At 38.6% G+C, this 10,213-nt stretch overlaps 2 protein-coding genes and 1 long non-coding RNA gene across 5 annotated transcripts; 1 reads left to right on the forward strand and 2 right to left on the reverse strand.

Annotated features, from left to right (window-relative positions):
- Positions 1-46: 46 nt before the first annotated feature.
- LOC130509849 (uncharacterized) lies at positions 47-3,083 on the forward strand. The gene is made up of 2 exons (XM_057006107.1): positions 47-2,290; positions 2,361-3,083. The coding sequence occupies exons 1-2, from the start codon at positions 613-615 to the stop codon at positions 2,378-2,380; spliced, it is 1,698 nt and encodes a 565-aa protein (XP_056862087.1). The 5' UTR covers positions 47-612; the 3' UTR covers positions 2,381-3,083.
- A 119-nt stretch (positions 3,084-3,202) lies between these two features.
- On the reverse strand, positions 3,203-5,484 carry LOC108838120 (cysteine-rich receptor-like protein kinase 38). The gene is made up of 4 exons (XM_018611090.2): positions 3,981-5,484; positions 3,785-3,892; positions 3,487-3,620; positions 3,203-3,409 (listed from the first exon to the last, which is right to left on the reverse strand). The coding sequence occupies exons 1-4, from the start codon at positions 4,804-4,806 to the stop codon at positions 3,281-3,283; spliced, it is 1,197 nt and encodes a 398-aa protein (XP_018466592.2). The 5' UTR covers positions 4,807-5,484; the 3' UTR covers positions 3,203-3,280.
- Positions 5,485-7,212: 1,728 nt separating this feature from the next.
- Positions 7,213-9,812, reverse strand: LOC108833991 (uncharacterized). Of its 3 annotated transcripts, XR_001946789.2 has the most exons (6): positions 9,660-9,812; positions 9,146-9,285; positions 9,023-9,064; positions 8,414-8,508; positions 8,211-8,256; positions 7,213-7,360 (listed from the first exon to the last, which is right to left on the reverse strand). It is a non-coding gene; the product is annotated as an uncharacterized LOC108833991 (long non-coding RNA). The 3 variants fall into 3 exon arrangements; XR_001946787.2 differs by having other exon boundaries at positions 7,213-8,256; XR_001946788.2 differs by lacking the exon at positions 9,023-9,064 and having other exon boundaries at positions 7,213-8,256.
- Between the last annotated feature and the right edge of the window lie 401 nt (positions 9,813-10,213).

Genomic DNA, 10,213 nt, shown 5'->3' on the forward strand with positions numbered 1-10,213 from the left:
CTCAATAAAAAGAGCCAGAAATGTTACAAAAAGATGCTCAGAAAATAAAAAAAAGTTTGATTGATAGATTCATGATGGGAAACAACAGGGGTTTCACAGCGCGAGAATAAAGAATGAAAACCGGCAGCATTGATAAAGGCATATCAATGTGAAAGCTAGCCATAAAAAGACAATCGGCTGCACCAGAATATAAGATCTAGGAAGAGTTATATGTGCAGCTTGAATCAAGCACTGAGGCAACTCATGAAGCACTTCACATGGTAACTGAACTGAACTAATCTAATGCTTTATATTAACTTTGACTCAGCCAATTGTGAGTTGTGACTCGTGTTTTATTACTATCTTGAAAGTCTGATGATACATTAATAATTCACGAATGTGCCTAATGTCTATGTGTTTGGATGAGAGAAATTAAATGTTGTAGGAATACAAAGGAGAGGATAAAAAGTCAGGGACCAGATCTGCAATATCAGAAAAGTTGATTCAGTTTTATTCCGTTAAGGGAAGTAGTGGGGAACAAGCCCTAGAAAATCTCCATCGTGCTTAAGAAGCTCAATCTCGCAGCCTCTCTTCATCTCTCACACAATTTTCACACAGAAACTGACATCTATCATGGTGAAAGCAAAGAAATCAGCTCAACAAGCCGAATCATCCAAGGAAGAGAAGCATGCAGAGGCTGAAGGAAGTCGGAGGTCACTTTCTGATGGCAAACCTGAATCGCCTCCACCGAGAAACGATATGCCTGTTTCTGATGTACTTCCTGAGGTGACTGAGGAGCTTGACTCGTTCAACACCGCGAATGAGAAAGCTGCTTCAGAAGACAGCGATGAAAGAACTCCGGGTCTTGGGGAAGAGCCATCTGCGAAAGTGCCTGAAGCAGATCTGCAACCGCTAATCGGATCCTCTAATGCTGACATTCAAGATGTTCCTGTCACTGATAAATCGACGGAAGAGAAGGATGAGTCTGCGTTACAGATGGTGGTCGTTGAAGATGAGAAGGAACAGAGTGGAGCTGATGTTGAATCCGGCAAGGCGGGTGATGATGAACCCAAAGATGATGAAGCTTCACAGAAGGAAGTGAGAAAGAAACGAGTGCTGCAGCGATTAGGGTTGCGTTCTGCAAAAGAGAGGAAGACAGGGGAGTCTAGTACACCAACTCAATCTCACTTTCTCACACCAGGAGATGCAGCCAAGTCTCCATATTTGGCTAAGGAAGCAGAAGCCTCACCCCGGTTGAGATCGAGAAAGTCTGGTGACAAAAGTGCTGAACCAATGCCTTCTCTCATCAAGAAAAGGTATGATCAGTTCCTTAAGCGTAAGGTACTTGCTGAGCGTTCGGTAGATTTGAAGGAGGCTGATCAGTGGGGGTACTTGGCGGTTATTAAAAAGGGGTATATGGAATCAACTGTCTCGAATCTTGCTGTGTATGTTGAGCAAGTTGTAGCTGAGTTCTATGCAGGTCTGCCGAGTACCAAAGCTGAAGCAGATGTTGATGAAGTAAGTGTCTCTGTGAGGGGACAAACGTACAAGTTCTCACCGGCGCTCATCAACAATACCATAGATTGGGAACCACTTTCTGAGGATGAAGTGGAGGAAGATGCAACTTTGGATGAAGTCTCAGTAACCGAGTTGGCTTCATTCATCACTGGAGATACGAGGACAGAATGGGAAGGTCTCACTACAGCGGATCTTACTTCATGCTACGGTGCTTTGATGATCATAGCTGCCTACAACTGGATTCCCTCTACTCACAAGACGTATGTCTCACTTGAGAGGGCAAGGCTGATCTACAAGATGGCTCATGGAGTTCGTGCTGATTTGGGTAAGATGATGTTCAGACAGATTCTCAATCTTGGAGTGACTCAAGTCAATGATGCACGTTGGTTGATCTTCCCTCGCTTGATCATGGCACTTCTCCAAAGCCAGCATGCAGTTCCATCTTATCCTAGTGACAAGCTTCAACGTCCGGTTCCTTACAAGAAGGATAAACGCGTGGGTGAGATCTATGAGCAGAGACTAGCTAAAGGAAAGGCACCATCTAGAAGTGAACCAAAGAGAAGCTCTACCAGGACAACACGTCAGTCATCTCCTGCTCCGAGCCCTGCTCCACGAACTGCTCCACCAAGCTCCAGGACTGCACCACGACGCGTATCTGTCTATGAGCTTGGATCAGTTGCCATTCCTCAAGGACCACTTAACCGTGTTGATTTGCAAGTGGCCTTACAGGACACAACACGAGCTCTTCAGGCGCTAGCTGAGATAGTTCAGGATCTTCAGAGCGCTGTAGCAGGTTAGTATTTCTCTCTATGAATATGTGATCTATTTTACTTGGTGTTTTTAATCCGTGTGCTCACAAGCAGGGGGAGAAGAAGAAGACTAAGAAGGAAGACCAAGATTGTGGGGGAGCTGTGTTATTTGTTTTTATGTCTATGTTATTTCAATTGCACCACTTGTTGCAATTCCTTGTTATCCATGTTTTCAGACTGGCTAAGATTATGGGGGAGCATTTGCATATGCTATCTTTTGATATTATGTACTAATTTGCTTGAACCCGTTTTTAGGATAATATAAGTATGTTCTTAATTATCTTGAGTTGGTTGAATTAACATTTAGACATATATACTTGTGTTGTTGTGTGTGGTTTGTTCTTGTCTTCTATCTCAGGTACTTGTGAGACGACGAATTAAAAAGGGGGAGATTGAAGGTGTATGGGAAGACGATGCTGTAGCAGAGTTGAAGTAGTTCATGAAGTGTGACATGAACTACTACATCAGAGAGGAGGTTCGTGAGAAGCATGTATCAAGACCGATGCATTAAAAGAAGATTTAATGAAGAGGGACACTAAAGGAAGACTTGAAGAAGAAGCAATCGATCTAAAGAGAAAAAGGAAGATTGGCTTATTCGCTGAAGTAAAAGAAATGGAAAGTTTCCATTGGGTAGTTAGATTAGATCTAGGGCTTCCTCAAAGATATATAAGGAAGCCGTGGCACTGTGTTAAGGTTTAACACATAGGGAGAGCTTTTAGCAATAGAGAGTTTTTGTACGTCCTAAGAAGGAGAAGCAAAGCATCTAGGGGTTAAGAGCTTAGGTGGTTCAGAGTCTGTCTTAGATCTCTGAACGAGTTGACTAGCAAACAAGTCGAGGTTTGTCTTGAGCTTGTTTGAATTATTGCTTTTAATAAGAAGTTGTAAGAGCTTTTAAAAGAATAAATATAGTCGTATTTCTTGGATTTGAATAACCCTGTACTACTGTGTGTTCTACATAGCATAGCTTGTTTGTCTTACATTAACAGATTCCTATGTTGGAGTCTTGTCAAGAGTAAGACCTCATTCCTGAACTCAACCTCTCCTTGCTCTGAGCCTCTTGTTAATCTCTTTACGGCTATTTCTTGCCCGCTGGGTAATATCCCCTATAAAACAAATCTCATGCTATAGATATCTTTGACTCATCTAGTCATTTTTAGAGTATTTATATAATTTTATTTACCTTGTAGACGGATCCAAATCCACCTTGCCCAATCTTATTTTCAGGGGAGAAGTCACCAGTTGCGAGTAGAACCATGCTTAGATCGAACCGCAGCATAAACTGACTATCGGAAATACAGTCCTCCTCTGCACAGACTAATAAAAAGAAACCTATGAGAAAGGATACATCATAAAAGCCCTCGTAGATCAGTTGGTTAGAGCACCACTTAGGAAGTGGGAGCTTTGAGTTAAACTCTCAACCAAAGCAGTCATTTTCCAATTTATATCATAAAACCTGACTGAAAATAAAGAGAGCCTACCACTGGTTTCGTCTTTAGATTTTTTCAACTGACGATAAGCTCTGATCAGACCAAGAAGCACAAAAAGATGAAGTACGCTAGGAACCACAACTATCGCAATATTTTTTCCTGCAAAAATTTGCTCTTCTTTAATGTATGCGAATCTCAAATAGTTATATAGGCGGCAATGAACATAACTCATATTTTTTTTTCAAACCTTTCAAGCTAGTAACAGATATTGCTTGTGCTTCAGGAATAAAAGGTCTAGGAGGGGCAGGAACTCTTGTTATATTAGCGAAAGCACCATAAAAGGCGTAAAGATCCCACCTGAAAAGACAGCTCGGTCGACAAATTGTACCTCCTTGTTTTCCCCAAAACATATCTCGAAAATACGTAACGCACTCTTCCAAACATCTCTTACACTCGCCTGAAGTTATGTCCGGTGTGCATTGCATCATCATGTAGACATTTGGAAACTCCACAAACTCCGCATTAACTACTCCATAATACTTGAGAACTGATACAGAAGTGTTGACGGTTGCAGCCTCGAGTGTTCGGTTAACGGTTTCTTCCCATTCTTGGCGGAAGAGGGTCATGTTCTTGGTGGATGAGTCGATATCGAGGGGACTTATGTCACGCGTAGCTGGTCCAAGACCGAGTTTCCCAAAAGTTGAATAATTTGTGGTACGTACAAGACAAGATACCTGGTCTGCATCATCATTGTCCCAATCGAACGATTTCATGCGATCAGAACAACTTGTTTTTATCACTCGAATGGCTTTTTCTACGCAGTTGATACAAGCTTGCCGCTCGTATCCTCTTCTGCAGAGGGCAACAGCGTGAACACTATTGAGTGAGGCGTTGTAGAATCCACGGTTGGTGATGACTTGAGAAGCAAGAGAGGAGAAGAGAGAGTCGCGGTTTTGGCCATAGCTACTGTTGGCGAGAAAGGTGTCATCTACGCAGAGGAAGCCGGCTTTAACTCCGTTGAGAGTTTGGAAAAGAAGGGAAATAGAGAGGAAAATAGTAGCAATGTCTTTCATTATAATTGTTATGAAATGGAGTTGAGGGCTATGTTAATTGTTATATTTGCTTAAGAAAATATAAAGGTCAATGAGAAATTTGTTTCTGGTGGAGGATTCATCTACTAGCTCATCCTCATGTTCACATATAGAGAGTCTTCGTCAAGGCGGTCAACGTACCAGTGCCGAGTTGAAATATTAATTCGTTGTTACCCTTTCAATACGGCCACTGTCTCAATTTTCTTTTCTGCTATACGTAATATAAAAGTTTGAATAAATAAAACTCTTGGACAACTCTTCTTCTTTTTTTTTTGGGCTAACTGAAATCTGATTAAAGAGAGGAGAAAAATCTAGTGAGGGCCCGAGCCCATCACTGAGAGTTTGGTACAGAGGGAATTTTTAACCCAAGCATCAGCAGGCCCGTTTACAGATCTAGAAACAAACGATGCGTAGAAAAAAGAAAAAGAAGAGGCGACGATCGACTCAATGTCTGAAAGAACCCCGTAGAGCTCCACAGATCGTTGATTCGTGGTGATGGATTGTACTAATCCCTTGCAGTCTGACCGGAGCCAGATGGTGTTGATGTTGAGCGAGACCGCATGCCCTAGAGCCGCCCGAATCGCCAACGCCTCCGCCATGAGCGGAGAGGAGACGTGGAGTTGATGTTGACAACCCCTAGAGATTTCTGCTCCCTATTGGTCCTTGAATATCCATGCTAAGCCTGCTTCCCCGGAGTCTTTGTTCCACGCTGCGTCTGTGTTGCATGTGATGATCGACGGCGCTGAGAGCTGAATCGGGACCTGCGGTGGTTTGATGCGAGGGTGTTGATCGAGAGCTGTGTGGGCCGTCTCCCATTCTCGAAGGAAGGCTATCGCTTTTGAGAGGATATCGGGAGGGGTGTTTTGTCGATTCTCAAACTTCAGGAGATTGCGATTGAGCCAAAGACCCCAACAGATCCAGGGGAAGAGGTTAGCTGACGATCTCACTGGGGGGAGGTTTACTTTCAAGCAGGAGAGTTGTAGAGCTTCTTTGAAGCCTGAGCAGAAGCGTGGATCAAAGGAGATAGACCAAGGGCAAAGCTCCCACACCTTTCTTGCCGTTTCGCATTCAAACAGAATGTGTTCCAGTGATTCCTAATCCCCACAGCTTGAGCAGAGAGTGCGGTCAAGTAAGCCTCTTTTTCTCAGATTTTCTCCTGTCGGTAGACTGTTTCTTGCACACCTCCAAATGAAGAGTTTGATCTTGGGTAGAAGCTTAGGAGTCCATATGTATTTCTTCCAGTTCCAGTGATCCTCTTCCAAGAGTATTCGAGTCGATTGGAGTTTATCTGTTTGGGTTGAGAAATAACCTGATTTGGTTGTGTATTCTCCTGTGTTGTGTTTTGTCCAGATGTAGGTGTCTTTTGTACCCCTCACGCTTGGTCTAATGGAGAAGATGTGGTCTGCTAGCTCGGGGAGGAGTTTTTCCACCAGCGCTTTATTCCATTCCTTCGTCTCCCGTGACAGAAGATCTGCAACTACCAGGTCTTGATCTTGAAGTAGGATTGGACCTGAGGGCATCAAGTCTTGAGCCGGGCTTATCCAGGAGTCTGTCCACACCTTCGTGTCTTCCCCATCTCCCACCGCTTTCCCTAGATGTTTGAGCAGGAGATCTCTACCAAGTAAGATTCCTTTCCATCCATGAGATGAAGTTGCTGGTTTGGTAGTTTTTAGGAAGGAGACCTTGTGACAATATTTTCCTAGAAGCGTTCTTGCTAGTAGACAGTTGGGATTAGTAATAATTCTCCATCCTATTTTTGCCAGGAGCGCCTGATTGAAGGCTTGAATATCTCTAAAGCCCAGACCACCGAGCTGTTTAGGCAAGGTGAGAGTGTCCCATGAGGTCCAGCTGATTTTTCTGTCCCCTTCCTTAGGGTCCCACCAAAATCGAGTCAGTTCTGACTGAATTTGTTTACATAAACCCACAGGTAGCTCGAAGCAAGACATTGCGTAAGAAGGGATAGGGGACAACTCTTCTTCTTTACCTCGAAAGAGTCCTAATATCTAGGGCCCCTAAGCATATTATTTTTGACCTTGGAGCAAATAGTAGCAGATGTGTCCAGTTCAGGTAAGTACTCGGAAGACACTCCAACCTGAGAGGCTACAAGAAAATATATGTTCGGGTTTATGACACTTCCTTTGCCTACAGGCTCCAATCTTTTTTTTTTTAAATCTATCTACCTATCTATTCTATATCAATACTATTAAAACAGAAGACTTTTTTTGAGGTGCCCTTTTGTTTCAGTAATATTTACAGATCCATGCCACTGAAATATCTAAAACATATGCTTTTTATTAAATTCTGTATTTTCTGATTTTTCTTTTATTTATACAGCATAAAATCTTTTTTTTCTTTAAAAAACAACATTTACGTTAAATTAACTGCAGCTTCTTATCCAAGGATATTTTATAGATTACGTCGAAGTTTCTATTGTTATAACACACTGATACTCATTTCTTAGACAATATATGTACCAAATCTTTGTATATTTATAATAATGCTCCATGGACATCCAAGGTTCAAAGTTTATTGGATTCTGCAAATGAAAATTAAAAACAATACATTACGTTAATATTAGTGTATCAACCATTCATCACTTCCAATCAATGTTTTGATTACAAACAATTGCACCAGAAAACATACCTGTTGCGTTGTTTAAAATCACGAATATCGATCCTTTTTAATTTTCCGATTCATGTTTATATATTTTCAGCATATAAACTAATATAAACAATAAACTTATACAAAATAAATACAGATGCTTTGAATCCTCAACGGATTAACCAATGTGCAATATAGTCGACCAAATTATAGGATTTGCACAGTTTTATAAATAAATAACCAAAAATATAAACCACTAAATCAAAAGCTAAAAATTTGGCAAATATACTAGATTTTCGGAAATTCCATACATAACCATATAGAATACACTAGATCATTAAGTACCAATCTTTTTCAAATCAATAACCATAAATATCTACACCATTAAATAAAAAACTTAAATTTAAGTATATAAACTTGATTTTCGGAACTTGCTTAAATAACAATACCGAATATACTAACTCATAAATCGATATTTATATTTCCATATCTTAAAATATCAATAACAACCAATGAAAACAACAAACCGCAGAATTCGGAAACTTAAATCTATATCATAAAAACCCGAAAATTTAAGTTTTTATATCTTGAAAAAACTTGATTCGCAAGATATATGATTTTGCTAAACTAACGGCTTATATTCTCTAACAATATTAAACTGTGGAATATCCTAAAATACACTAACTTTTATTTTCCTATATATACAGTTTATTTGTCTCAAAGCAAACACACAGAATTCAAAACGCTTCTTCTCATATAATGTCATCCAAAAAAGGATCGTGTACCTTGAAGCGATTAACAACTTGGTTGAGAAGCCGAAGTCATCCACGCCTGAAAACCAATCGATGTCGGGTTTGGTGAGTCTTTAGAGACAATATTTACATACAAAAAGGTAAATATTAGACATTTTTAAGTTTGCAGTTTATGTTTGGTTTTACTGACATAAACTTTTAACAGAGAAAATGAAGCATACACAGGAAACGCTTACCTTTCTGGCGTGAAACCATTCAAAACCAGTTAGTGTATTCAAGTGAAAGTAATCCCCACCTTCCGGAAAATAATAGCTACCGCAATCTATACAATCTGTTCAAAACAGAGAAAGAGGTCAGTCTGAAGTTATTTAACATAGTCTTAAATCAAAACTCAGATTTAACAGTACTTATTTTTATTTTCCCATGCTTTTGCACATATAAACATTCGAAATGGCCAAAATTTCCTATATTTTCTTATTAAAAATAAAAACCAATTTTACTAACAAAGAGAAAGGGGTCAGTTTGAAGGTAACTAACTTTCTGTATTCAGTCACATTACTAATAATATACAACTATGTGAAATAACAAAGAAAAATAGCAAAGAGCCAAAGACGTATAAAACTGCATAAGAAAGAACTTAACTAGAAGTCCCTTTTTCTAATATGTATGACCTTTGAATTTAAGATTCTATATTCTTCAAAAAGTAAATCTTATTGAATAGGCTCTGAGTTCTCTATCCAGGTTAAACATCTATACAACTGATATAGAAAAGAAATTCAAATGGGAACATAGATACGAAAAATAGAGTGAACAAGATTTTTTTGTCATTTCTGTTCACCACTTACTCTATTGTAATTATGAAAGTGTTTGACATTCCTATTTTTTATCTGAAAAGGAAAAGTTATCGTTTATCAAGTAGTGAACATGAACTAACAATCTACAGGAACTGAAACGATTTGAATCCAAACCTTCAATGGTTTGCAATGTTAGACACTTTACTCCAGCTTTGATTATATTTCTGCCCGACCTTGCACAAATCAAACTTTTCTTTCTTCATAGATGCGTTAGACACATCATGTAGCTAATACTTCAACCGCTTGGATAAGATCTACAATAGGAGTAAACACATAAGTAGTCTGAAACAAATAAACATAAAAACTTTGAAATGAATATAAATTTATATCTCTGAATATATTCTAATTTTATTTTATTCCTCCTTACTTCTTTTGTGTTCGATGATGTTTTGACAGGAGAAAAAAAAACAGTATTTGATTTAATCAAAGATTCTTCAGACCCATCATAGAGGTACGACTAAGATGGATCTTTCTCAGATCGATCATCGGATTGTACAAATAAGTTATCAGACATGCAAAAAATAGGCTTGTAATGGGGAAAAATAGATCTGCTGGAAAGAAACTAGAAAATAGTTGTGATGATACAATTATATATGGATAAAGAATAAATAAGAGATAGGAGATATACCTGAAGAGATCTGAGAAACTGGTTTGACAGTAGTGGTGAATCGCAAAAAAAAAAAGTTTTGATAGAGAGAAAGTGTAGACTTTTCAGACAGATATTTTTTGAAGAGTAAAAAAAACTGTTCCGTTTGCTTCTTTTTCTTTTGTTACAGGGCTTCACTTTTAATGAGCTAAAATGTCAAACATGTACCGATTAATACAACTATAGCTTTGTCCATTTAGATCAATACAATATAATTTGTTAAATAAACTCCTAAAGCACAATAATATGTTTTAGTCATCAAAGCCAAATGATTTAATCTAATTTATATTTGGTTAGTTTATTTTAAATATCTTAAATACATCCAATGTTTGTATAATGATGGTTTATAAATTAGTAATTTTGAGATCGTAAAAATTTAGTATTGTTTAGTTCATAATAATCTTTTAAAAATTAAATCTCACACTCCTAAATTCATTTCAATTAGATTATACATATTGAGACAATATAATTGTCAAATATATTCGCTTCGTTAGATCACAAATTTTGTGGATAAAAATTTAACATTCTTAAAATTA

The sequence above is a fragment of the Raphanus sativus genome, chromosome 3 (genome assembly GCF_000801105.2).
Source record: "Raphanus sativus cultivar WK10039 chromosome 3, ASM80110v3, whole genome shotgun sequence".
In the NCBI taxonomy this organism is placed as follows: Eukaryota; Viridiplantae; Streptophyta; class Magnoliopsida; order Brassicales; family Brassicaceae; genus Raphanus; species Raphanus sativus.

What these genes read in the sequence shown, in the direction of transcription:
- LOC130509849 (XM_057006107.1), top strand. Translation starts at nt 613, where the DNA reads ATGGTGAAAGCAAAGAAATCAGCTCAACAAGCCGAATCATCCAAGGAA. An exon ending in TCTTCAGAGCGCTGTAGCAG is followed by an intron (nt 2,291 to 2,360) that starts GTTAGTATTTCT and finishes GCTCACAAGCAG; the next exon opens with GGGGAGAAGAAGAAGACTAA.
- LOC108838120 (XM_018611090.2), bottom strand. Translation starts at nt 4,806, where the DNA reads ATGAAAGACATTGCTACTATTTTCCTCTCTATTTCCCTTCTTTTCCAA. An exon ending in ATCTGTTACTAGCTTGAAAG is followed by an intron (nt 3,893 to 3,980) that starts GTTTGAAAAAAA and finishes AAATTTTTGCAG; the next exon opens with GAAAAAATATTGCGATAGTT. An exon ending in ATCTAAAGACGAAACCAGTG is followed by an intron (nt 3,621 to 3,784) that starts GTAGGCTCTCTT and finishes TCTTTTTATTAG; the next exon opens with TCTGTGCAGAGGAGGACTGT.